Source organism: Mauremys reevesii, linkage group 2 (genome assembly GCF_016161935.1).
Source record: "Mauremys reevesii isolate NIE-2019 linkage group 2, ASM1616193v1, whole genome shotgun sequence".
NCBI lineage: Eukaryota > Metazoa > Chordata > Testudines > Geoemydidae > Mauremys > Mauremys reevesii.
This window is the reverse complement of record NC_052624.1, coordinates 147,692,599-147,720,241: the sequence shown is the minus strand read 5'-3', so window position 1 is coordinate 147,720,241 and position 27,643 is coordinate 147,692,599. Positions and strand designations below refer to the sequence as shown.

Here is a 27,643-nt window from a genome sequence, read left to right as displayed (position 1 = left end):
TCACACTCACACAGTCAGCTCTCTCGCACACACTCATTGTAGCAGACCCAGGCCATCATCGCAAACTCCCGCTCTCTAACGCAATCACAAAGGCACGCTCTGGCCTTCATTTATCATTGCCTTATGGCCGCTATACTCTCCTGACATACTGGGGCCATAAAGCTGTCAGATCTAATCCTGGGGCTGGTCCCTGGGATGTGGGGGGCCCTGGGGTTGGAGTCCCCACACACGGGACTCAACCATTTGCACAAGTGTGTATAAGTGTACGAATCAGGGCATGAATGACTATACGTGGCAGATAGCAACCTGCAGGCTACTGACGACTCTACTGAAAGCTTTTTGCTTCATTGTAAAAACTTCTCTTCTCCATCACCAGAATAATTCGTTTCGGGTACGTCTCCACTGCAGCCAGAGGCGCACATGGAGGCGTACCTAAGCTAGCTTTGATCTAGCCAGCTTAAATATCATTAGCAGTGAAGCCATGGCAGCGCAGGCAGCCTGTACAAGCCCATCCGGGACCGTGGGTATATATTCAAGCAGCTAGCTCGGGCTGCTGTGGCTTCACAGCTGTGATTTGAGCTATCTAAATAGAAGCTAGCTCAGGTATATCTCCATAAACTGCAGCCAAGGGCTCTGGTTGCAGAGCATATGTACCCTGAGCGAGCTCTGGGCTTGTCAGTCTGTGAGCGAGCCCGCCAATCAATGCATGCGTGTGTGAGCGTGCATGGGTTATGACAATATCTTTGTGACATGACGTGATGGAAGAGATCCATGCTTGTGTCTGCCCCACTCAGTGTCCAGCCAGGGTTACGTCCCCTTTCTCTCCACCTAGGGTGACCAGATGTCCTGATTTTATAGGGACAGTCTCAATTTTGGGGCTTTTTCTTATATAGGCTCCTATTACCCCTCAACCTCTGTCCTGATTTTTCACACTTGCTGTCTGGTCACCCTACCTCCACCAGGCTTCTAGCTTGCTCCCTGAGGCTGAGGAATCTCTCTCAGTGGCCAGTTACACTGGCTTCCCGTCTGCCTCGCACATGGTGCAGTGTAAGGAGCTGGAGGGCAGGCTGAGGATCTGGCCCATTGTGTCACATACAGACCTGCACGGGTGCACGCTGCCGTACATGGATACATTTAGCTGTGTGCATACACAGAAATACTGTACATCAATTCAAACACAGTTCCTCCGCGTTCAGCCAAGTTCCCCCAGGGATGACGTGACCCAATGATGAGATGATCCGTCCCGAAACCCCGTCCTGTTCCGCAGCGTCCGGCGTGTAATCTAATAACGTGCTTGCTGCATGCTGCAGAATGATCCAATTATGCCCACGCCCGGCCCTTTGCACTGCTTTACCCCGGGCACAGTTGGCATGCACAGATCGTTCCAGTGAATTAATTAAAGCTCCTCAAACAGTGGTTAACATTTGATCTCTGTTTGGAAGCCGACTGTCACCGCAGCTCCCCCCCACACCGCCCCCCGCCACCGTTGCCCAGCTGGAGCTCAGAAAGCGGAGAGATGCACTCAGGGGCTCTGCCCAGCCTGGAGAGGCAGGGGCTGGACAGCTCTGGCTGCAGAAGGGCTAGCAGGGCTCCTTTTCCTGCCCAAAGACTGAGTCTCCCATGCGGATTAAAGGGAGCCAGGGCTCGCAGCATAGAAGGGAAGCTCCGAGGGAGGGATTCCAGGTCTGTCAACCTGCCACGGACCATTGCAGTGACCACGAGATGAACCCTAAGAAGGCCACTACAAGTGCAGGGAGAGGAGGGGCCGGGGCTAGTGCTAAGGTAGAGCACAGTACTCCAAGGGGTGATGCTATGGAAGTACTGGGTACCCCTGGGGGGATTGCTGTAGTATTAGGGTAGTCAGGGGTAGTGTTGTGGTGGTATTGGGTACTCCAGGATGTAGTATAGATTCTCCAGGGCATAGTGCTATGGTGGACGGGGTACCCCAGAGGGCGGTTCTGTGGTATTGGAGTTCGCTAGGGGGTAGTGTTGTGATATTAGGGTACCCCAGGGGGTAGTACTAGGTTGGTACAAGGTACCCCGGGTGCAGTACTATGCGTGTACTGTGCACCAGTGGTTTCCAATGGAACCCAAGACAGCCCATGAGATAGAGGCTACTGGGGGGCACTTACCATTGACCCCTATATTAGGGGACTCACCCCTGGTGCAGATGTGGGGAGCAAGAGGAAATCACGCAGGACGTGTGTGCTGGGAGAAGAGCCGGTGGTTAGGATGTTGGTGTAGCCTGTGGTGTATGACTTGGGGAGTGGCTGAACTGTGGGGTGGCACCGGGGGTCATTCTTTATGGAACAGGCCATGTGGGGACCAGGGTATGGGTGCTGTGGGGTGAATTAGCCCCTAGTACTGCAGGTCTGGGGGGAAGGGTCACCTTTGGTACAGATGTTAGCGAGATCAGCCCAGTGTGGATGCAAGAAGAATCCCCTTGGAGGAGATGCTGGGGTTTTGTGGGATATGAGCAGTGTTAGGATTAGCCCATGAGGCGGCTTTAATATGGAGATATACCGATCTCATAGAGCTGGAAGAGACCTTGAAAAGTCATTGAGTCCAGTCCCCTGCCTTCACAGCTGGACCAAGTACCATCCTTGACAGAATTTTGCCCCAGATCCCTAAGTGGCCCCCTCAAGGATTGAACTCACAACCCTGGGTTTAGCAGGCCAAGGCTCAAACCACTGAGATTGTGCCCAAGTACAGAGGGTTGGGGAAGCAGCCCGAGAAGTCTGGTCTGAGGGCAATGTCCATGATACAGGTGCTCGGGTGGGGAATTGCCCATGGAGACAGGGATCCCTAAAGGTACGGATGTGGAACCCCATCCTCTCCTTCTTGCTTTCCAAAGCCCGTCAGTGACTTTCTCTGCTAGGGGTGATTTTAGCCCCACATTACTCCAGTCAGTTCCCAGAAGTAGGATCACATCCCTTCATTGCTCTTTTCTCCCTCCCGAAATGCTGTTGGGACCAGCACAGCTGTGCTCCCTCTCTTCTTCAACACACCCTGCTCTCCCCCCCTCCCTTCATGCCTCATTTCTCCCCCTACTCCCCAGTTTATCGACATTCCTGGGAACCTGCCTCCATCCATGAACCTCACCCAGCTACTCAACCTGAAGAGGACCCTCAACCTAACCTCTGCTTACCAGTGAGTACTCTGCGATGGGGCTGCCAAGGAGACCCCCCCCCACACACACATCCTGAATGCCACTGCTCATGCTGTCTGGCTGCTTCCTATCGGACTGGCCTCATGAGGAAACTCTTTGAAACGAAGGCCAACTGTCTCAAACTGGGGGTGGAGCTTAAATCAGAACTAGACCCCTGATTTTCCCAAGTCCCAGCTCTCACTGACCTCTGGGGATGGGGCAGGTCAAAAATGTTCTAGCAAAACTCTTTTTCGACTGAAAATTGGGTTTTTGGCTAAATGGGCATTTTCCCAGGAAGCAGCCACGGCGTTCCTCGAAAAGTTTGGATTTTTTCCAACGAAAAATCAGACATTTTCATCCCAGGCCAAAAATGTTTCTGGTTTTTAGCAGGTCGTGGCTTTGGTTTTCAGTTTTTATTGATGTTTTCCGGAGGGGGTGGAAATATTCATTTTCCAGCCAGCTCATATTGTGGGTGCATCAGGACGCCTGTCACTGAGGTGCCCGCAGATGTATTAAGTGTCCAACAGTTGAATATTTACCCAGCAGCTCAGATTCCACCTTTGGTTGCCCTTCATACCACTGAGGGCCAACCTGGGCTAGTCTCGCTGACCTAAAAACACCTCACACAGTTAGTTCAGCGAACTGTGATCTCCAGCCCACCTGGCCCATTCTAAGCTCCTTTGAAATCTCCTCACCTTGCTGCTGACACCAGTGATCTGCTTATGCCACCTACCAACTTCTCTGGCTTTAGGGTTACGGTAGCGGAGCCTGCCATCAGCGCTTCTGTTACCAGACAGGCTCCAATGTGCACGGCTGGCTGGAAGCAATTCATCCTGGCCCCCAAAGGACAGTCTCAGCCCTTCACCATCTGGCCATGTCCCTGGGACAGGAAAGGGTTCAGTGGATGCAGAGATTTTTGAGGCACCTTCTGTTGTTACCAGCCCCAGTAATCACAAGGCAATGACCTACCATGTCTAATGGAGATAGTAGAGTAGGAGGAAAGGGGATCCGAAGACTAGTAGAATCTGATCCAGTGAGAAGCCTCCCGTGGACTGAATTGGGAGCTGCTTGGTGCCAAACTGGACTTGGGGCGCTAGGGAGGCATGTGGGGCTGCAGTAGCCATGTGGAGCCAAAGGCACAGGCTGGCTTTAGGCAGATCCCCTCGGGGAGCGCTGCCCGGGAGTCTCCTCTCCTCTCTCCCGCCCACGCTGACTCCCCCCTCCACTCTGTTCCAGGGAGTGCAAGAAGGGTGCAGGCCTCTGGGATGTTCTGCAGCTCAGAGATGCCTACAATCTCGAGGATCACCTCCACCTCAGCCAGGTGAGTGGGGGCTCTTCCCGGGGGGCACCTGCCCTCCAACTCTCGCCAGCCCTGTGGCGTCCCTAAGCAAAGAGGGGAATTAAACCTCCACGTTCATACAGTTTCACACTGTCCCCTGCCCCCAGATCTGCCCACTTCAAGGGAGATTTAGCTTTACATTGATTCAGCCAAGGGCTTCTCCAAGAGACCCAATCCCTGGCCTCTCTTTCCAGTCTCCATTTTCCATCCAGTCCCGGGTTTCCTCCAACTTCCCCCTCCCAGCACAGATGTGGTGGAACCATCTGTCCTAGCACAAGGGGAGACTCTTCCTTTTCCATCTTTCTCCATTCTGGGCTTCCAAGAGAGATTGTGGTGGGAAGGGAATTTGGCCTTGCAGCTGTGTGCATATAAAGTACCATGCCACTCCTTACCTAGAGGGCTCATGCATGAGGTGAAAAGGGCAGGATGCAAAATGCGGGGCCTAGGAAAAATACGAATGCGTGTGTAACCCACTGAGTTTGTTATAGCTCCCTGCCTAACCCACAGAGGGTGTGAGTCTATGACAGTCTAAGGCCTTGGCTACACTTGCAAATTTGCAGCGCTGCAGCAGGGTGTGAAAACACACCCTCTCCAGCACTGCAAATTGCGGCGCTGCAAAGCGCCAGTGTGGTCAAAGCCCCAGCGCTGGGAGCACGGCTCCCAGCGCTGTACGTTATTCCCCACAGGGAGGTGGAGTACGGACAGCGCTGGGAGAGCTCTCTCCCAGCGCTGGCGCTTTGACTACACTTAGCACTGCTTTGAAGTGCAAGTGTAGCCAAAGCCCTAGTTAGGAAGTTTTAGCCCTGGAGGCTCCCTGGTTCAATCCCCAGTATAACGGCCATCTCTTAAACACTGCAAAATAGCATGAGGCTAATTTCTTTTGCATGCAAAATGGGCCCTAGCTGCTCAGGTTCAACATTCAGAATTTCTGAAGAGCGCTGAGTAATTCACCCCCCCGGCAGTGAGCTGGCCTGAGCGGAACGAATGGGAAATCTGGGTCTGAGATGAAGTGTGTGTCTAAGAGGGAGGAACCTCTCGGATGCTGGGTGAAGCATCATACAGGGGCTGTCCTGCTTTTATAGCACTAGGATGGGGCACATGGATTTGCCTTTACTGAGTTAACTGGTTTGGGGGGGTCATCTGATTTGCCTTTACTGGGTTGACTGGTTCTGTGATGCTAGGTAGGAGCAGGGTCACCCAGCCTATAAGGAACTAGGGTCAGATCCAAATCAGGAATCAGTGGAATGGCTCCCCTGGACTTCCCTGGGCTGTGGGTCAGGGCCCTAGCCAGGACCAGCACCCGTGGGGCTGGCGGTCATGGCCCTGCCTTGCCCTCAGTACACCAGAGACTTCCAGAAGCGCCTCGACAACTTCAACCTCCACTTTGAAGAAATCCACTTCCTCGACGGGGCTGGGAGACGGGACCTGGAGACCTTCCGGCAGAGCGGGATCGACCAGCTGGACTACCCTACGTTCCAGGCCGAGGTGAGAGGTGTCAGAGCAAAGCTACTGCCAGTGCGGTGACATCAGGCAGGGGGTCACCCTCTCGGTTTGCATCCTCTACAGCAGCCCTTCCTCCTGCCGGGTCTGGGAATTGAGACTGGCTGATCGTGCCGCTCCGGCCGGGCTCTCACCCTTGCAGATCCTGGGTCCACTCCCAACCCTCCCCTGGCCCTGACGGAGGCATCTGCCCCATGTACAGACCCCCTGCCTGTTCTTACTGCCTTTGAGCCCATCCCACTCCTGGATAAGGCTTGTCAATATGCGCCCGCTCCCTTTGCCTGTTCTCCAGCCAGCTCCCTTCCACCTCATGGTGGCAATCGCCTCCAGGCAGACACCCCCAACCCCGTCCTGTCTTCCTATCCTTTCTCGCTCCCGCTCTCTCAGACAGACTCTGCGCACGTTGGGTGAGCTAGAGAAATAGTCTTCTCCCCAGCTTTACCAATGGGCAAACTGAGGCATACAGAGGTGGCGTACTGGATAGTGGATTAAGGCGTTGGACTGGGGGCTTGGGAGACCACAGTTCAAGTCCTTGGTCAACCACAGACTCCTCTGGGTAAATCACATAATCTGCCTTGTGCGTCAGCTCCCCACCTGTAAGGTGATAATAATCCCTCCCTACCTTTGGGAGGGTAACGTCCATTAATGATTGTGATGGAGGCCGTATAAGTAGCTAAACAGAGTGGCCAAGATCTTGCAGGGAGTCAGTTACACAGCTGGGAATAGAACCCAGGAGTCCTGACCCCCCATTCCCTGACTCTAACCATTTGAAAACACTCCCTCTCGGTGGCTCATTGTAAAGGGAAGGGTGGGGGAAGGGATCCCTGTGCCCTCGGCCCGTGTTCTGCTCTTGGTTACCCCTGAGCATGGCTGTAGCTGAAATCAGGCCCCAGTCAGTGGTTTGTGGGGTAACGTGCAGGCCGGAGGCTCATCGCTGGTGCTCAGGGAGCATTCGTAAAGTGTGCCCCGCACTTTGGGACCCTTGGCTGACATGGGGCTGTTCATATGGCTGGCTCCTTTCTCTAGATGCAGAACCCTGTGGTGAGGACGAGCCTGGAAGACCTAGCCAGGGACCTCGAGGGCCTCCAAAAAATTCAGGTGAGTGCAGAGTTGACCTGGAGGGAAAGGAAGGGGTGATCCCCAGGGGCAGGGAGGGGAGATGCCTGTGCTTTGCCTCCTGCTGCCCAGCGATGCCACCTCTCTCCCCCATGCCAAGGGCTCCCGTGCTTCCCAGCTGACCAGGAAAGCCATCAGTGACTCTGGTCTCCCTGCTGTCCCCCACAGAGCAACATCACAATAGCAGGACGGCTGGCCAACGAGTCCCAGGCCCTGTGGAAAATCCAGAACGACACCGTGCTCACCCAGGAGGCCCTTGTGGTGAGTGTGACGGACCCAGCAGCAGTCACCTCCAGGCCAGGCCAGGTCCAGACCCCGTCCTTGGCTCAGGAGCTTTGGGGTACATGCCGCTTGGGAAGGGCATCACGGGAAGCCTCCATAGGGGTGTGTCATTTGCGGGGGTGCTGGCGTTGATCCAGTTCTTCCTGGGCAGGTGACGCAAAACCTGCCCACGCGACCGGGCAGCCACTGGTGAGAGCTCACAGAGGGGATGGCCATGAAGAGCAAACCCCCCGGGGCAGGGCCGGGGCTGAGGCCTATGGGTGGGAGGTTGGAAGGGAAGGCTGCTCTCCTCCTGACTGCCCTTTGCCTTCAAAGAAGGCCATTGGGCTCCAGGCTGCAGCCCCCCCCCCCACCTTGAAGTGGAGGGGACACATCTGAGTCTCCCTTTGCCTTGCAGGTGAAGCTGAATGAGAGCGTGCAGTTCTTATCCGCCATGGCACCCCACCTCCAGGTACGGTTATCGGGGGAGACCGTCCACCTGATGGAATGGCCACTGGGAGGGGGAATAATCCCACATGAAGGGGGTGGGCAGTGGTGGTCCAAGGTCTTGGGAGTTACAGGCACAAAACGCCCAGCCCTGTAGTGACCATAAGGAGCAAGGCCTCGGTGCTTCATTCCCAGCGGAGCCCAGGGACTTTACCACTGCTGTAGGGAGATGGGGAGCAAGCGGTGGTTTCATGGCCAGGAGCTCCCAACCCCCTGGCGCAAAGGTAAGGCACCTTCAGAGGGGCAACCCAACAGCCTGGGCGTGCATGCAAAACACCCCACAGGCGCTCCCCACTTTTCATGGACATCATCCAGGGCCCGACCCTGACCTGCAGGGACCCCTCCTTTTCTTGAGGTGAGAGGGGAATTCAGTCCCCGTGGTCATTCATTCTAGACTGAGCTTCCTCCATTGACTCTGAAGGGATCCTGCTCTTGTGAGGTGACCCACCCTTGGGAAGGACACGCTCTTCCTCTCTGTGTGTCCCCTTCCCACGAGTGTGGGTGGCTCCTTGTTCTACGAATCTTCCTCAGTCCGAGCCCTTGAAGAGAAGGAAATTTGCCTTCTAGTCTCTATGTTCACCTAAACCTGGTTTTCCCTCTACCCTGCTCCCCGCTCCTGACTGCCAGGGACCACCCACTTCCGGGGAGTGGAGAGAATTCAGTCCCCTTGTGTTGGGCCCCCAAGTCATTTAGGCGCTTTAGAAAACCCCATCCCTCAGGGACAAGGTAGGCAAGGTCACATCTCTTAATGGACCGACGTCTGTTGGTGAGAGAGATGAGCTACCTGAAGAAGAGCTACGTGTGGCTCGAAGGCTTGTCTCTCTCACCAACAGACATCGGTCCAATAAAAGATATCACCTCCCCCACTTTTTCTCTCTAATATCCAGGTACCAATAAGGCTACCACTACATTTCATCCCTCAGAGTTTATTCAGTACTGGGCTCCACCCACACATTGTTCCCTAGCCCTGACCTATCAATCAAAGCTCAGTAATAATAATACTGCTTAGGCGTATGAAGCCAGTCACACTGGATCAGACCCAAGGTCCATCCTGCCCAGACTCCCATCTCCGGCAGTGGCCAGAACCAGCTGCGTCAGTAGAAGGTGCAAGGAACCCAGCAGGGATGAGATAGCCTCAGGTTCTCACCCTACTGGGGTCACGGCAATGGCTGGAGCGTAAAGTGATTCTCCATCCTGATGGCTGCTCGTCTGCAGCCCCTGTCACTCGGAGGGTGGCTTGGGCCAGGTGGGCGTTTCATGGGGTTAACCCTACGGTACATGCTCAGCAGCCACACGAGGAGCCAGCTGATTTTGTCGTATAATGACAGGAGAAAGAATCTTCCACCTTCAGTCAATTCCCCACAATGCTCACTGCCTCCCAGCCTCCATGGCAAATCCATATTGCGGTGCTTCGGCTGCCAGAAAGAGACATCTGTCAGCCTGTCTCCCCAGTGGCACAGGCTGGCCAGAGCCCAGCACCTCATTGGCTTCCCCTTCAGGGGCGGCTCTAGGCACCAGCGGGCCAAGCGCCCGCTTGGGGCGGCATCCTGGGGAGGGCGTCATTTGGCTCCGGTGGAGCTCCCGCCGGCATGCCTGCGGCAGGTCCACCGGAGCCTGGGACGAGCGGACCTGCCGCAGTCATGCCTGCGGCGGGTCCCGTCTTCCCGCGGCTCCGGTTGAGCTCCCGCAGGCATGACTGCGGCAGGTCCGCTCGTCCCGGGCTCCGGTGGACCTGCCGCTGGCATGCCGGCGGGAGCTCCACCGGAGCCAAATGCCGCCCTCCCCACGATGCCGGAGCCGCGGGAAGAGGGGACCCGCCGCGGGACTGGGGAAGGGCGGCGCAGCGCTCCGCGCTGCTTGGGGCAGCCTACTTTGTAGAGCCGCCCCTGTTCCCCTTGGACACCAGATCAAACTCAAAGCTTTGCTCTTCCCCTTCCAAGCCAATGCTGGGACTGGCCTGAGGGACCATCTCACCCTATCTGATCCTGACCTCCCATGACAGATCTGTTCAGCCTCCAGGGTGAGACCTCCTTGTGCAGGAGGAGGGAGCTTCTGAGATGGAAGTTCTGGAGGAGATCAACAGCACAGACTCTTGCTAGTGCCTCCAAAGCTAGATGCAAAACCCACTTCTATGACCAGAGTGACCCCTTCCCAACCAAAGACTGGAGATAGTCCCAGTCCCGCTGCTTGCAGAAGAGATAGCTCAAGATATCTCTGTGAGCACCACCTTGAGCAACACCAAAAATCAAGCCAAGGCCTGCTTCCTCCCCCGAACCCAAGCTGAAGAGGCAAGCTTTTCTGTAGCCATGAGCAGTAACAGGCTCACGTTCCCCGTGGCTGACACACAGAAGAGGATGTGTGTCACACCCTGCCCAGTGGCTTCTGGGCACACTTTATAAACACTGGGAAGTGTTCAGATACCAGGGAGATGGGCGCCATAGAAGAACCTAGATACATTCCTAGCTAAGTATGATGTAGCAGTCTGAGCTTGGTGTCAGAAGCCAGGAATTCCTGTGTCCTAGTCCTACCTCCAACCCCCTCAGTAATCCTGGGCAAGTTCCACCCTGCCCCACCGTGTGCCTCAGTTTCCCCACCTGTTACATGAGGATAGGGACATTTACCTCCTTCCCATGGCTGGTGTGAGGATCAGTGAGTTAACGCTCATGTATGCATGCTGCTGCATGATAAGCCTACAGCTCCATCTTTAATTAGAACCCCCGCTCCCAGAATTCCCCATCTCAGTGGTCAATCCCCCCCCTCCCCATGATTCCTAGCACCATTCAGCTCTCCAGTGCCCTCTAAGGTGCCTCTCTCCTCCCAACCCCACTCTCCCACCAGCCCCTCTTGAAACAGACGATGGCTGAGATCGCCCTGATCGAGACCATGCTGCCGGTGCAGGCCCAGCGGCTCCTGAGACACGTGAGTGAGGAGGGGACCTTAGCCCCACAGGGCATTGAAGGGCAGAGCTGGGACGCAGCAGTCAGCTGGAGGGAACCGCAGAGATGTCTGCATAGTAGCATTGAGATTCTTGCGGGGGACGGGACTCCTGCTTGATAACCAGCTCCATGGGACCTGCCTACAAACCCAACGCTTGCTGGGGCATCTGGGACTGCAAACCCAGAGGCAGCATGACCTACACTGGGGCAGAATCTGGGTAGCTGGAGATCCAGCCAGCAAACCCAAAGCCTGTGTGAGCCTACACTGGGCCAGACTGCGCACTGGGGCCCTGAATTCCTCACGAGCCCTTTGGAAGCCAGTGTGTGTCCTTCAGGCTTCCTTCTGTTCCTGCAGGAGATCGGCTGCTTCACAAGGAAAGAACTGGGCTATTTCTCGCAGTACCTGAACTGGGTGAGACGCACGGTAGGTGCTAACATCAGCAGAGGAGCCCCGTCAGAGCAGGGGTTGCTGTGGTTGTGATTTATTTGTGTTACCGTTGCGGGGCGGTGCCCCAGTCCTGGACCAGGAGCCCATTGTGCTAGGTGCTGTACAGACACAGAACAAAGAGGTGACAATCTAAGGCTGTCTTCACTTGAAACGCTGCAGCTGCACTCAGGATAGATGCTTAAAGCAGTGACGGGAGGTGTTCTCCAGAAATCCACGTCCCTGGGTGGTGGCAGCGAGGTCGGGGGAAGAATTCAGTGCAGCCCCCCGTACGACAAGAGACAGCAGATGGAGGCAGGCAGCTGGGGTCTCAGCCTAACTGGTGGCAAGTTTCTTGTAGGCATCAAGGCAAAGGAGAGGTTGAAGGAGGGCTTTGAAGGAGGCTAGGGAGTGAGTTTTGTGGATGAATCCAGGGAGCGCCTGCCCAGAGTGAATAGCGAATGAGAGGTGATTGGGCAGAGATTGGTCACGAAGGGCCTGGACAGTGAAGACAAGTATCTGATGTTAAGTACGATAGAGAAGGAGCTGGCAAAGAGCGTTATGGTCGAAGTGTCGGGCTCAGAGAATGATCTCCCCAAGGGCATTTTTAGTTTGAAGCTCTCACCAATGCTACAAGGCCGCATGTAACCGAGCAAGGCAGCTATGCAAGTACCCCAGGGGATGGTCTTGTGCTTAAAGGGCTGGCCTGCAGTGTGGGTTCGATTCCTGACACAACCTCCCTGTGTGACCATGAACAAGCTGCTTGTTGTTGCTCTGTGCCTCGGTTTCCCTTGATTTGAAATAGAGATAACAATCCCAAGCTCTTTCCTAGTACTTTTTATCCATAGATCTCAAAGCATTTTACAAAGGACATCTGTGTCTTTACCCCTCCGCATTACAGCAGGAGAAACTGAGGCATGGGGGAACACAATGACTCGCCTGAAATCACCCAGCACAGTAGTGGCAGAGCTTGAAACTGAGTCCCACTCCAGTGCTCTCTCCACTGCTTCCCCACAGAACGCCTCCCACCATGGGGATAGACCTCCAGGTCCTTGAGGGGCGCTCAGAGATTAGGGTGACGAAGGCCAGCTGTGAACCTGAGTGAGCCCTGTCAAGGGCTTGGCTCCCATTGTCACACCTCTGGCCAGCTCAGCACCTGCCATGCCCAGCTCTGCGGAGAACCTAGCCCCGAGAGTGCAGCAGGGCTGGCTAGCAAAGGCAGAGGCCAGCTGGTTGGGTATCTGTGCACAACTGGGTTTGTGACTGTGTCAGCCTCCACCCAGGTCACTGCCTGGATAACTCACCCTCTCCTCTTTTGTTCCAGTTGACTGAGGACGTGGCTTCCTGCCAGCCGCTCGCCACAGCGCTGGATAACGGCCGGGTGATCCTCTGCGACCGTATCGCCGAGCCCTGGGTAAGGCCAGCAGGACCTTCCACTCCCTGCCGCTGCTTGGGCGCTAGCCCCCCTTCCTTCCTGCCCCGGGGAATCTGTTCCCGGGCAGGGTTGAGTGGGCAGCTCTCAGGCACCATGGAGACAGCACTAGCTGGTCTGTCCCAGAGCTCTCCCATCCCCAGGCACTGAGTGATGCCCAGTCTCCACTCCCATCACCCCGGCATCGAGAGCATGGGGGAGCAGAGGCACTCCCAGCAGCTGCAGGCCGTCTCAGCGAGCAGTTTCTGTGCAAAGGGGTAGTTGTGGGGGTCTATTATTTTATAGGAATTATAGGAGTGCCATGAAATTGGGGCCTCACTGTGCGAGGGACTGCACAGATACATAGTAAGACAGTCCCTGCCCCTAGAGCTCACAGTCTAAATAGACATGGGGTGGGAGGGGAAACTGAGGCACAGACAGTGGGTTGCCCGAGGTCACTGACAGATTGAGGGAGAGCACCCGGGTCTCCCGACACCTAATCCAGCACCCGACCCACTAGGCCGTGCCGCGTCCACCAAAGGGATGTGAATCGAACAGGAAATGAGATGCAGCCCGGGAGCCAGCACAGTCCTTGCTGCGACCATCTCGGTCCTGTCATAAGCCAGATCCGCTCCTGTTGATGTCAGGAGACGCGGGCTCCACCCTGACTGACCTCTCACACCGTATCCCCCACAGCTGTTACTAACTGGAATCAGCCCCTCCACCCCACCCTGTCTCCTGGGACCCCTATCTCTATCTCCTTGCCTGCTCATGGTGCTGCCAGAGCCAATAGACACAGAGAGGGGATAAATGAGGCTGCCTAATCTTGTCTGACCAGCCTAAGTTGCCCCAGGGAAGATGCAGCCTTTGCTGAGATAGGCCAGTGCCGGACAAAAGCAGCCAGCTTGGGGGCATCTATGTACCATTCAGAGTGTTCTCCTCCTAAGCAGGGCTACCCAAAGATTCGTTGCATGGCAGGATTTCCCAGTTCCCTGATCTGGCAGCAGGAGGGGGACCATCTATGATAAATCTCAGCATGCACTGTGTGTGCGAGCACATGCATGCCACTGCCCTCTGCTGGATGGTATCGGAGCTATTCCACTGTGTGTCATAGGCTCCCTATTACCAGCCAGTGAATCCCTCTGAGTTAGGACTCCATGGGGCATGCCTCTTGCTGTCCCTCTATGGAATAAGGTGGCTACTGCAGACCAGAAGCTAGTGGCATTGGGGCAGTGACCAAACTCCCATTGACTTCATCAGGCCAAGAAACTGGCTCCTGAGCAAAGAGTTAGAGGCTCTCTGTCCAACCTGCTTCCGTCTGTATCCAGAGTAATCGAGGGGCCAGCTCCCCCACTCTTTCCCCCCATGCCCCGCCCAATGGAGCCGATCAGAGTGTTTGTTGTGTCCTTCCAGAATGCCTTCTGGTTCAGCCTGGGCTGCTGCACCTTCTTCCTCATCCCCAGCATCATCTTCGCCATCAAACTTACCAAGCACTTCCGCCCCATCAGGAACCGGCTAATGTAAGTGGCAGGCACCGTGGGTGCTGGGACCTATGCTCCACCCGCGTCCTCCTCATGCCATGACAGCAAGAGACCCACAGGAAAGGGGAACGCACCAAGCAGCAGCTGGCGGGTGCCGTTCCCAGCTGGCAGAGACGTACGGGCACTAGCTGGGAATCATACCTCCTGTCTGCTGTATAGACGTACTCCTGGAAGGACCCCATTTGAGCCACCCCCGCAAATGCCCCATCAATAGGCCCAGCTGTGGGAACCCTGGGCACACATGCCCACCTAGGGTCCTCTGGTGTCTCTCCATGTAGACGTTTGGCAGGAGCCCAGCAGCACCTCGATACAGAGGGGTATTTACCTATAGGCTGGATGGACTGAGGTGAAGGGCCACAATCAGGGGTCGAGGAAGCGAAGAGGGAGACGGATAAAGTTCCATTTGCTTTTGATCCAGTCCTGGATGGATCTCTGATCCCTGCAATGCTGTGTCCAGTAAGCCCATTGGGTGGATCCATCCAGTGGGTGGATCTCTTATCCCTTGGATCTTGTCCCCCTTTGTATGCTCCCCGAATTCTTGGACACATTGTCCAAGATCTTGTGCATACTCAGAACTTTACGTGTTTGCAGAATGCTGTGACAGCGCCTGATGCAGCCTGCAGGGGGCACTTATTTCCTGTTCTTAGCTGCAGCCACCTTTGGAGTGTTGGCCCAGGAGAACAGAAAGGGTTAACACCCCCTCCCCCCCAACACTTCACCCTACTACCCTCAAGGGCTCCCCCTCAAACATGCCTGGAGCCCATAGGCCCTCGTCCCCATACACGGAGGGTGAACCTGCGTGTGGTCTATGCCCCATTGCACACAGGGGTTAGTTAACTGGCACACGGCTCTGTCAGCTCTTCTGCCCGGGGCTCAGTTCCCTGAGAGGCCGGGATAGATCCCGGAATTGCGGTGCATAATTCAGAGGTAGATTAAGGACAGACGGGTAACTACCGCCCTGAACCACAGCCTGCCCCAGGCCTATCCAAGCTCAGCTCACTGAGTTCTCCCATGTGCCCCTCGTTACTGTATGTTCTTATGGCCCCTGAAGTTCTCTACAAAGAGAGGGTCATTTTGCCTACCAGAGTAATGCTGCCTCCTCTGGGGCAGAGCCTGGCAGGTGTTTATCTGGCTGCAAGGTGACAACAGAGATAATATTGGCTTCTCCCTTATGCTCTCTCCTTTTCTTCCCCACCACCTGCAGCTCTACTGCCTCAGAGGAGACCTATCCCTTCCACATCCCCCGCGTTACAGCTCTCAAGCTATAGGAAGGGGTCTCCAGCATCTCCAGGTAAGGGGGAAACTAATTAATCTGGGAACTCGTATCTCTGTGGTGGAGGACTCCTGAAATCTGAGAGTCCTGGGGTTCCCCAGGAGTCCTGGAACTACAGACCACTGGTCCCAGGCAAGCTCTAGGTGGGCTCTGGGACCTTGATGTCACCTGGGGATGGACATTCATGGACTTCTCTTTTGCAGGTCCTCTTCAGAGCTCCTGGACCCCTGAACCAAGGTTTCTCTTGGGGATCCTGTACCTCAGTGCCATGGGACTCTTTGTGGATACCAAGCTGCCATGTTGCAAATATTTCTGGAGGTCGCCCACACCCCTGAGTCGAAGCTGCCCCTGAGTTCTCCCATAGGTTTCCGTCACAGGTGTTCTGGGGGGTCCATATCTCCCCAGGTAACTGCTAATGAGTCCATTCACTTGTAGGTCTCCTGGGGAAAGTGCCTGGATTCCTCCCAGTGCCAAAACCGCCCCCATCAGAGACACTTCCCTTCCACTCTGCCTCACCTTCCCCATGTTGCTTCTGAGCTGCTGAAGGAGACTCCTGCAATGACCCCACTCCTCAGCTCTTTCTCCCAAGCACCCCCCTCTAGTGACCCCCACTCACTGCAGCGCCAGAGGGATTTGCACAGCACGGCAAGGCAGAAGGGAAAATTCCTGCCACATAGCAGCACCCCTCCAGGGTTCGACATCTCCAGCCATCCCAAAGGGGAGCCATTAAAACCCACCGATGCCCATGTTACCTTCCGGATTAATTCATGTCTGCGGCGTCCTCCCAGCTTCAGGCTGCTTTATGGTTCCAGCAAGTTTTTCTTAGGATCTGTGAGTGAGTGAGCCTGTCTGGCTCGCTCATCTTCCTCCCTGGCCTTCTGCAAACACACACGCACTGGGCCGTAATGCTAAATCCACCGTGCACAATCCCAGCCCATGTATCCCACCGGCAGCACTGCCAGGATCCAGGGCTCTCACTCATTCAGGTTGGTGGTGGTTAAGAGGATGCATATATGACCCGATGACTGATCAGGGCTCTTCCCCTTAGAGATGAGCCTGGACCAGCTCCACAGTGCTGCCAAAACCCAGATCTGAATCAGAACCTGGCACCCTGGTCATTGGCTTGCTAATAGGCCACACACAAACCTCCGCTCCAAAGATCCCAGGAGACGGGGCGAGGGGGGATGTGAAATCCAGATCTCAGTTTTGCAGCTGGGGCTCGTCTCTGCTCCCCAGGTCAGAGCTCCCGCCAGGACTCTTTCTTCTATGTCTGCTGTCCCCACCTGGCTCTGGAGCGCCAGGCTCACAGAACGTCCTGTCACTGTTGCTTGGGTGAAAACCTCCCTGGGTCTTTGGGGACTCCTCCAGGTGGTGCAGGACCCCTGCTGCCAGAGGAGAGGACATGGGTCTAAATTTGATCCCCAGCTGTCCCCAACTCTAGGCACCTAAAGGAAACTGGTCTGGCTCTCTCTGGAGTAAAGATGGGTCCTCATGCTTCTCTGGACTTTTCTGCCAAAGGGCAGGCTACTAAGGTCCTGTTGTATTTTAACCCATCCTGGAAAGCCCCGGCATTGGGATTTAGGGTACAAAGGGGTGTCAGTGCTGGAGGATGCTGATGCCATTAAAGCACTGGCCCCTTTTCTAACCATGGCTGCTTTGTGCGTCCATTCTGGTGCTGTGTTCCGGAGCGGAGGGATGGGTGAGGGGCGGTGGTGGTTGGGATAAATCCTCTCTGTTCTCTCGAAACACAGTGGATTCCCAAGGCATCCATCCTTGTGGATCTGCGTCAGAGGGCCAGGCTGGACAGGAAGGCTAGCCTGGGTCTGGGGAGAGCCTACAAGTGTCCTGCTCTGGTATAGGCTCTGTGTGTGACCTTGGGCAACTCACTTCACCTCTTGGGGTATGTCTTCACTGCACAGTTAGCCCAGGATCAGTGACATTACCCAGGGTACAATCTGGACCCCTCAGTTCTCCACCCTTTCACACTGCTTTGCTGTGAGAGTTACCACTCCTGGTCTGCCCAAACACAGCCTCCAGCATGTAAGTTACTCCTAGTTATAGTGTCTGAGCACTAGGGGCAGCCACTCATGAATTACACTGCAGAGCAACACCAGCAAATTCCCAGTCCTGGACTTTCCCGCAGGAATGTGTGTCTTGTACTGCCCAGCTCCCTCCTGGACAATACAAGCTCATCTAAAGTCCGTCAGTTCATTAATAGAAAATGATATGCACAAATTCTGTTCTCTCAAATGGCGTTTCCCAAACACTGGTTTAGATAAAACAATAAAACAAACGTATTAACTATGAAGAGATAGAGTTTAAGTGACCGCAAGTAGGGAGGCATAAAAGTCAGAATTGGTTACAAGAAAATAAAAATAAAATGCAACAAATGCCAACTTAATGAGCTAAGTGAATTCAAAGCAAAGTCTCTCTCCCCCCATGTTCCAACAGTCTTACTGGCTGAATTTCTTTCAGTCAGGAGCTCTCCCCCAGTCCAGTGCTGCTTCCTTGTTCTTCACATGTTGTCGATGCTATGGGTAGAGAGAAAGGGGGAGATAATTTGGGGTGTCTTCTCTCCCTTCTTATAATTCTTTCTCGTCTTTGAGAATCACCTCTGGCTGAGGTTGAGGAGACAGAAAGTCTGTGTAGACGGGAACCCCAAGCTGTTTCTTTGTCAAGATGTTGCTCTTTCACCCACACCCTCTTTCCTGCCAAAGAATGGTCACTTAACCAGGTGATGGTCCATTTGATTTCTGGCCAGCGCTTTGACTAGCCTTTTGTCTCTGGGGAACTGGTTTGTGACAGCTCCCCAGACTTGGGACATATCTTAGTAATATCACACAGTAGAGTCTTACAATTTTACATACACTTGCCACACATATTTTACCAGGACAATAATAATCAGCAAATTACGAGTTTTCAATCTCACAAGGCATACTTTGTACAAAATGTATCACAGTCTTGTAAAAGGGGTGAACAGAGGGGTTCAGATGGTCACAGGATCTTATCTGGGTTTTAGCCCAAACTCTCTACTGTGCACACAGTACCTCTGACTTGGGTTTGGAGGTGCTTTAAGTCCGGGCTAGCCGATCCAGCTCTGAGGGTGGGTTAGAGCGCTGGCTGGAACCCGTAACTACTCTGCAATGAGGATGCAGGCAAAACTCACTTGAGTGCTGCCAGATCTCCAGTGCCCTTCCCAGAATTGTCCCCAGTGAACCGACAAATTCCCCCACAATTGACATCCCCCCCATGGCCCCTGATTGGGCTAAGCATGCTGTTTAACCATGGAGGGTGCTCCAGGAAGCTGTCTGGGCAACCTGGCAGTACCCGGCCTGCTGCTACAACAGACCCCGCTCTCGTTCCCTGCTTCGGAGCCCGGCTCTGTTCCTTGGCTTGACTCCTGATCCCTAACTCCGGCTGTGATCTCTGACTAGACTCCCGATTCCTAACTCTGGTTCAGACCTTTGGCTTACCCCCGGTTTCTGGCCCTGGCTCCTGCTCCAACCACCAGGCCCGGCTCCTGCACTGACCATTCGGCCCGACCCTTGGTCCTACCCACTAAGCCGGACTGCCCATGTCCCGTGTGCCAACACTGATGTTTGGGAGGTGCTTGGATAGTACAGGAATAGAGGCTGTAGAGGGGACAGGAGACCAAGTCTTACCACTGACGTCTGCAGGCTTTGCATCAGTGCAAAGAGTGTTGGCCCATTGGAGTTCGGTGCCTAAATACCTAAAGGACCTGGGCCTTTGTCTGTGGTGATAGACACCCCCCAGCCTGTCTTGTTCCTACTCTCCTAGGACAGTGACTCTCGCTAACATCCCGCGGCTCTAACCTCTGACTGCTCCTGATGGGTTGGCGCAGGGAGAAGGCAGCGCTTGGCCCTGAGGCTTTGTGGACTCCCTGGGAGCTGCGATGCTTGAGGAAAGTCAAAGGGCCCCGGGAGCGTGGCAGGGATCTTCCCCTCCAAGAGCGTCGCTGGGATGGTTGGGGAGGGCTGGGGAGAAGCTGCTCACTTTCTGTCATCCCTCAAGTCAGCCGTGCAGGGGGAAGATAACTGGAGAGAGCAGCTGACAGCCCCAATTACCAGGGAAACCACTCTGCTAAGGAGCGCCTCCTGCCGGCACTTCCCCAGCCCGTCCGCCAGTGAGGGCCCCTCCAGCTGGCTCCTCTGCCTGAGCAGAGATGCTCATCCCAGCAGTGAAAGAGACAGCAGTCACAGCGCTCCCCATTTGTGCTTCCTCCAAGCCCCCCACAGATGCTGACAGCTTCAGCCTTCCCATCCTCTGGGAGGGAGCTGCTTTGCACGTCTGGGGAAACTGAGGCAGGGAAGGTCCAAGGTCACACAGTGATTCCTTAGGCCACGCTGCTTCAGATGTGTAGGCACACATCCACACTTGCACAAACATGTTTACACACACACACACACACACATACACCAGCTGGCACACATTCACACATGGCTCCATGCACACGCACTTGTGTGCTCACAGATGCACGAACACATGCACCCACTGATGCAAACCCGCATGTGTAAACTGACCCAGCAGTACACATGTCCTCGTGGATACACAGGCGCGCACACACACACTGACACACGCCCATGTGTCCTCAGCCAACATAAACTGGCCTAGAACCTCTGACAGAGCCCCCCGGGGATCCGTCTCTTTCACACCCTTTTCCCACGCTTGCCCGGCAGGCCACGCACACTCTGATTGGATTGAACTGGATCTCAGGGTAAGCACTGCACCAGGCTGTCAGGCTGACTCAGTGCTGCGGGGCAGGAATGACGGTCCCAGGGAATCTGTGTAATTCAAACCTGAGGCTCAGCTGGCATTAAGCCATTCCCTCCAGTCCGTAAATTTCCCCTTCTGCCTCTTGGTGGGTCAGGCATTCCTTCTGGGCCCTGTGCTCTGGAATCATTCTGGTGGCTGCTGTGCTCAGAGGCAGCAGGGGCTATGAAAAAGCAGAGCCAGGTGAAATTTTTCCAGCCCAAGAAGGATCCTAACCAGCTCCAGATGGAGGGTCTGGGACAGCAGAAGATGGAGCATGATAAGTTTATGAACCGGACGATGACAGGGCTGCCTGAAATAGCAGGGCACTGGAGGTGGTCATCCAGTCGATCCCTTCTGATCCGTGACTTGCTTGCTCTGTGTAGCGATGAAGCCCCTCCAGTCCGGTGTCTGGCTATTGCACAGTGGTTAAGAGCAAATGCATTTAAAACGGAAAAGGCAGGGGCAGCTAATGCTGGCTAGCACCAGGGGCTCTGGGGGGGTTATGTGCGCACCATAGGGGGGCACTGTGCCGTGTGCTGCAGTACAAAGGACAGATTGGAGCTGGCTTCAGGAGGAGAAGGTGCGGGGGTGGGCGCGGTGAGGAAGGCTCAGGCAGAGATTAAAAAGCGAGAGTGGGTTTTAATCAGTGCTGCTGAGATTAAATTGGATTAGGGAGAGTTGGTTTGCAAGGGGCTGGGAAGCATTTCTGTCTTCTCCTCCCCCCACCCCCGACACACAGTTCAAGGGAAAGGCAGCGTCAGCGTCCACTGCAGATGCCCAGCCCATCAGGCAAGCGGACAGTGTCTTGCAGTTAGGGTCAAATCAGGAGAGGTGCTGAGCATGCTGGATAAAGCTCCCCGCTGGGCAGAGGGCCAGCATGAGGCCTAGGCTGGCCCTCTGCATGGCGGGGGTGGAATGTCACCAGGGGCGACTCCAGACCCCAGCACGCCAAGTGCGTGCTTGAGCCGCCCCTGAATGTTACCCCAAATGATGCTGCCAGGGGCTCTGCAGAGGCTTGAACGTCTGTGACACAGGGAGTTGACTCCACTAGGAGGCGCTCAGCACTGCCCACCGCTGATCCCCGGTCAGGCCCTTTTCAGACCCTGCCCCTGGAGTCCCATTTAGCCAAAGACCGGAGCTCTCTGGATACGGATGCTGGACTCCAGCAGGCAGTGAGGTTGTAAATCAGGAGATGTGGGTTCTAATCCTGCCTCTGCTGTTAGCTTGCTGAGTGACCTGGGTGGGGGGAGAAGCCATTTGCGCTCTTGCTATGCCTCAGTTTCCCCATGTGAAAATGACCCTGTGCCCCGTCTTTGTACAGTGCTGTGAGATCTGAATGGGGAGCAGTGTTAAGAACAGTCACTCCGGGTAGCAGAGAGCCGCTGTGTGCTTTGTACAAATGGAGTGTGGACCTGAATGTGAGCTCACGGGCACCAGGGTGGAAATCCAATGAAGCCAAGAGCCTTCGCTGGTGTGACTGAGATCAGACTCCGCCCCCCTTCTGGCCCATTTCTCTGCCGGCTTCCAGTCACCCTCAATGAGCTTTAACTGCCAGAGTCTTGGACGTCTGGGCCAGTCCCTCGCTTGGAGTAAATCTGCTGCCTACAGTACCAATTTATACTTGCTAAGGATCTGGCCCCAGCCCTCCCGCCTTTCCCCCAGCTCGCTAATGACATTCAGCTTCACACACAGCATTAGTGTTGGCCACCAAGGAAAAAATGGTTTTTTTTTACAGTTAAAAGGATTTTCCCATTTGATCCTGAGGCAGATCCCTTTGGAGCCTGAGCCAAATGGATCTATGGCCTGTTGAACTGAGAGATGAGAACATCAGCACGGCCAACCTGGGTCAGACCAATGGTCCATCTAGCTCAATGTCCTGTCTTAGGACAGTGGCTGGTGCCAGGTGCTTCAGAGGGAATGAACAGAACAGGGCAATTATCAAGTGATCCATCTCCTGTCGCCTATTCCCAGCTTCTGGCTGTCAGAGGTTTAGGGACACCGAGAGCATGGAGTTGTGTCCCTGACCATCTTAGCTAATAGCCATTGATGGACCTGTCCCACAAGATTGTACCTAATTCTTTTCTGAATCCACTTATAGTTTTGGACTTCACAGCATCCTGTGGCAATGAGTTCCACAGGCTGCCTGTGTGTTGTATGGAGAAATACTTCCTTCTGTTTGCTTGGTTTAAACCTGCTGCCTGTACTTAGCAAGCAGGCGAAGTAAACCACGCGCAGAGGTGGGTTGCTCGGGCAGTTGTAGAAGACAGATGAAGACAGTAGAAGACAGATGTCCTCACTCCTTGGATTGGCATCTATACATTATTCAGCTGGAAAACAGCCCAATGCTCTAAAGGTGGTGGATGCTGCAGAGGGTGGTCTGAGAGGGAAAGCTGGCTCCTGTATATCAGGCTGCCCATAGCCTGTCACTAGGGCTGGGCCAAACTATTATTATTAGTTATTTATTAATTAATTATTTGTCTGACCATAGCACCTATGAGTCACAGTCATGGACCAGGACCCCATCGTGCTTGGCATGGACTATGAACCACATCAACAGACATATACATGTGTGAAGGTGGATGCCTACACAGAACATACGTACCTGTGAACGTGGTGCAGATGAACATATATGTGTGCACATATGTAAATGCATGCAAAGACAGATGCAAACGAATATCGATGTGCATGGACAGGTACACAAACATGGGGACGGGCACCAAGGTAGATGCACAAACATATATCCACACGTGAGTGTTCAGAAAGGAACATAGATGTGCAGACACATGGACAATGTACACAAAATGGATGTGCGTGTGTGTGTACACATGACCATGCACACTGGAATATGGATGTTCCTTCACATGCAGGCTCCGACATGCACATTCAGACACATATGCACATGGACATAAGCATGTGGACACGCACATATATCCAAACCTTTGCTAGTTGCACGACTCAACCCAGACAAGATGAAACATTAGAATAACTTTTTCTGCCCTGTTCTTGCATTGCCGCTTCCATCTGGGCCAAAATCCCAAAAGCCAAAATCCCACCGGTGAATTTGTTCTCCCCAGCTGGGGCAAAGAGCTCCAGAAATCAGGTGTGAATACGAGATGGGACGATGCTTCCCCTGGCATCGCCAGGCCCGTTTGCAATCTCAGGGGGATATGGAGAAGGAGCCCAGGGTCTCTGATGTTTTCCTGAGCAGAACCCAAATTTGCAAACATTTCACTTGTCCAGTCAGGGAGCAGACACAGTTACCATGCGACCCAGCTGACCAAACGCGTCTTTGCATGTCGTCTGTCTCTCACTCTTCTGAAATGGCCTTTCTATCGACAGAGCCCCTGTGAAATGCAGACTCCGCACCTCTCCTGGGTCCCTTCGAGCTGTCTGCTTCCATTCGAATTGGCCTGCTGGTCCTTCAGCGCATTGTATATCTTGTCAGGAGAGACGAGGCCAAACCACCATCCCAAACTCAGCATTTCAGGGGGCTCACGTTCAAATCCCCGTCTCTCTTTGGAGCTGGACCGAACACGGCCCACCCTCAGCTCAGATGGGGCCGGAGTCTTACGAGTCACTGAGATTTCCACTTGGTGGGGCTGTCGTGATCACAGGCTGACCTGCACTTTAGAGTCGTGTGGTCTGTGGGTGGCAGACCTGGCTTCCTTCACCTCTATTAAGGGTGGAACACGCACTCTGAATCCTTCCTATGTCTCACCCATACAAACACGATGGGCCTGACTGGATTCAGCCCCGGCAAACCTCATCCACCAGGCTTTGCAGTGACACCGCACCATCTCAGCAAAGCAGGCAGAGTGCAGGTCAAAAGCTAAACAGGCCTATTTGCTTATTGCCGCTTAATCTTCCCGTGCAAGCTCCCTTTGCCCAGTTACCCCCATCTCGCTACTGCAGCCTCTGTGTCTCTTTCCGTGCGTCTCTCAGGCAACCTCTGTGCTCCAGCTGGGAGGTTGCTTCCCAGCCTGGGTAGACACTAAAAATAGCTGCGTGGCCGCAGTGGCTCAGGCTGGCTGCCCGAGGACGTGGGGGCTCAGGCCTGGTCGGACTGGGGCGGGTAGGCCATGTTGCTGCAGCCGCACGGCTAGTTTTAACACGCTCGATCAGAGCTAGTGCCTCCGTCCATTTGCCCTGGGAAGCACGCTCCCAGCTGCCATGTAGACACCCCCTCTGAGGTTCTCAGAGCCCCTTTGATCCTAGGTTTGGCCTGGAAAGGATAAGCTCTGCCTGCCTAGTGGGCACCAGGTTGGGGCTATTTCCCACTTAATACCTTCCCCGTTGTTTCCCCTTGGTATTGCCTATGGTAGCCCCTTCTCGCTGTTTCGATTCCTGTCCATTTCCTCCCTTTGCTTTGACTCTGTGCAGCCAGGCAGGCTAACTGAAGTGCCCGTGATTTTTATAAGAAATACACACGATGCCCGCCTTCTCCACTGGGGCCCAGGCTCTCCTGGGGGATCTGAACTGGGGTGTGGATCCAAACCCTGGGCTAGCCTCAAAAAACCCAAACTCAGCTCCCCGCCTCACCCTCCTTCCAGTCCACGTGGGGAAGTAACCACTCTAGTGGTGGCTATTGTTATTTCTCCCTGGTGCTCCAGGCTGTGCATGGCTGCCCACAGACACAGAGAAGAACAAGGCCCCTGCCATAAAGAGCGGACAGTCTAAGGACTTGATCCCTTAAGGATTCTCAGCTCCCACGAAAGTCAATGGGTATTGAAGGTACACAGAGAAGATGCCCAGCACCTTTCAGGATCAGGCCTTAAATTAGAGCCTGATCCTGCAGCCCTTACTCAAATGAGCAGCTGAATTGTGGGACGGGGCATTGCAGAATTTGGCCTGGAGAACAGAAAGGACTCACAGCTAGTGGATGCAGCACTGGGAGTCAGGACACCTGGGTTGTTTTCCTACTACTGACCAACTGCATGGCTTTGGGCAAGTCACTTGGCCTTTCTGTGCCTCAGTTTCCCCCCTCTAAACAATAGTGAAAATGATAATGCCTTTGTACGGTGCTTTGAGACCCTCATACACCTGGCCCGGTATAAGGGCTCATCCTGACTTTAATAGGGGTAAGAAATTGCTGTACTGCTTGGATGTTCTTCAAAGGAACCTGACGTCTATTGCTGCAGCCCGATTGCTCCAGCTTGTTTATTGTAATCACGCCTTTGATGTCAGCATGAAACGGTGCTGCACAGAATTTCGACGGAAACCTTGTTTGGAAAGGAGCAGACTGCACCCGCCCCAGTGTCTAATGGCGCATGAGGTTGGCTCCTCTGTTTACAATGTTTGCTAGTGAGATTCCACCCAGTTCATGTTGTTGTTCATTATAATTAAGGCTTCGGTGAAGCCAGTGTGAATCTGCGTTATCCAGGAATCCCGCCCCTGGGAATCTTTTTATTCCAAGTAGGGTGACCAGATGTCCCGATTTTATAGGGACAGTCCTGATATTTGGGGCTTTTTCTTATATAGGCTCCTATTACCCCCAACCCCCGTCCCGATTTTTCACACTTGCTATCTGGTCACCCTAATTCCAAGGCAGAAAACAGGAATCTGTTCCTTAGGCAAATTTTTGAAAGTGGATTAAAATAGGGATCTGTTCCTAGGGCTTTCTTCTAGCACAGAGCACGGGGAACTGCCTCCAGGGCTCTCTTAAGATGCAACAAACAAGAGATCTCTTCTGATGCAGTGAACAAGAGAAATGCCTCCAGGGATCTCCTTTGTCGCAGCCCAGAGATCTGTTTGTGGGAATCTCCTGTGACACAGCACAGGGATCTATTTGCAGGGGTCAGTTAGGGCAGCATGCATGCAGCCACCCAAAGCACAGGGCTCTGTTTGCAGGGATCTCCTGTCATGCCAGGCTCTTTCAGAGGAAAGATTAGGGCATTGGGCTAATACGTGGAAGACCCATATTCAACTCCCTGTTCTGCCATAGACATCCTGCAGGACTCTGTGCCTCAGGTCCCCACCTGTACAATGGGCATAACAGCACTTCCTTGCTTCACAGGTGTGTTGTGTGGATAAAACAACAATGGGGGGACGGGGAAAGGGGCAGATAAGCACCTAAAATAGACTTGCTGGGCTCTCCTGGGCCCCAGAGCCCAGGTCTTTCCCCCTCCAGTGCCTGGAAGTGGAGAACTTCCCCTTTAAATATTCCCCTGGATGCTAGGAAGTGGCTAGTTCCAGTCCCGTTTTTAAAGGGATTTTTATTTTAGGTTAATTGGCTTCCTTAAAAAAGAGCGAGCGAGAGGGAAGGCGGATGCTATGGGTTCTGTTTCCATGGAAACTAGCAGCCGTAGGCTGGCCGTGTTGCATGTCACAGAGAGGGAATAATGGCCTGAAAGGTAAACTTGGCATAGGGATGGTTCCTTTGTCGGGGATGTTTGAACAAAGACAAAAGCAGCTGCCAGGATCTCTCTGTCCCTATTTGCATCTCGTATGTGGCACGGCAAGAGGAACCAGATGGGAATAACTGTAGATCTGCAGCCAGCATCAGCGATGCTTTGAACGGCCGTGGCTGACTCTGGATCTGCCCGCAATCTACCCCTGGCCGTCCAGTGACTCCCGCCTCCGCTGCACATCGATTGACAATCATCCATCAGTCCCCCATAAGAAGATGTTTGAAGACAGGGTAAGTAAAAATAAGACCCTGCCCCGGGTTTGGCAGGCTGAGATCAGGAGCAAATGGCGACAGCCTGCGGGCTAACTGTCCCAAATGATGCCTCAGCGTTGCACAGCTGGGACTGGCGTCTGGGCACCAGCTGGGCACAAAGTCGCTCTTTAACACTTTCAGCAGGCGGCGCTGAAGAGCACTGAGAATGGCAATAAAGGGGCAGGTCAGGCATCGGGGGGTTGTGACCATCTCTTTGAGCATGCGAGCAGCTCCCCGGCCTACCTCTAAGACATCTCTGCCCAGGAACCTGATTCTAACACCTGGGACCAAATTCCAAGCTCCTTTACCCAGATGCTGCCCGGTCCTTACTACTCAGGCAAAACTCTCCCTGCCAGTCACTGAGCGTTTTGCCTGGGTACATCTGGCTGAACTATGGGCTGGTGAATATCTTTGTAATTAGCTGCAGCAAATCAGCTGTGCTGGTAACTGCAGTGGTTAGAGCGCTGGATTGAGACTCAGATCTAGATGGCCCTGCCATTGTCTCGCTGGGTGACCTTGGGCAAGCCACTTAGCCACTCCGTGCCTCGGTTTCCCCTTCTGTAAAAAGGGGACAATGATACCGACCTCCTTTGTAAAGCATTTTGAGATCTACTGATGAAGAGTGCTATATAAGTGTGAGATATGGTTTTTTTGTTGTGTCTGAGTATCCGGGCACATGGTCTGTTCATTGCCGAACCGGAAACTTTCATGTATTGACAACAAAAATTCTCACCGGAAAGGGTGTCATTCACTATC

The 27,643-nt window shown here is 54.2% G+C and overlaps 2 protein-coding genes across 3 annotated transcripts in view; both read left to right on the top strand.

The window, feature by feature from the left end:
• PROM2 (prominin 2) overlaps positions 1–16,733 on the top strand; it is a 32,295-nt gene extending 15,562 nt beyond the window's left edge. The window contains exons 13-24 of the mRNA XM_039521702.1: positions 3,059–3,150; positions 4,385–4,469; positions 5,826–5,972; positions 7,014–7,085; positions 7,272–7,364; positions 7,783–7,836; positions 10,710–10,790; positions 11,163–11,231; positions 12,556–12,645; positions 14,056–14,162; positions 15,388–15,474; positions 15,660–16,733. Coding sequence (XP_039377636.1) covers positions 3,059–3,150; positions 4,385–4,469; positions 5,826–5,972; positions 7,014–7,085; positions 7,272–7,364; positions 7,783–7,836; positions 10,710–10,790; positions 11,163–11,231; positions 12,556–12,645; positions 14,056–14,162; positions 15,388–15,451 — 954 coding nt within the window. The 3' untranslated portion in view covers positions 15,452–15,474; positions 15,660–16,733. The remainder of the gene's footprint in view (positions 1–3,058; positions 3,151–4,384; positions 4,470–5,825; positions 5,973–7,013; positions 7,086–7,271; positions 7,365–7,782; positions 7,837–10,709; positions 10,791–11,162; positions 11,232–12,555; positions 12,646–14,055; positions 14,163–15,387; positions 15,475–15,659) is intronic.
• Positions 16,734–26,598: 9,865 nt separating this feature from the next.
• The window catches only part of KCNIP3 (potassium voltage-gated channel interacting protein 3), a 91,805-nt gene continuing 90,760 nt past the window's right edge, over positions 26,599–27,643 (top strand). For both annotated transcript variants that reach the window (XM_039527573.1, XM_039527577.1), the window contains exon 1: positions 26,599–26,866. In XM_039527573.1, coding sequence (XP_039383507.1) covers positions 26,852–26,866 — 15 coding nt within the window. In that variant the 5' untranslated portion in view covers positions 26,599–26,851. The remainder of the gene's footprint in view (positions 26,867–27,643) is intronic.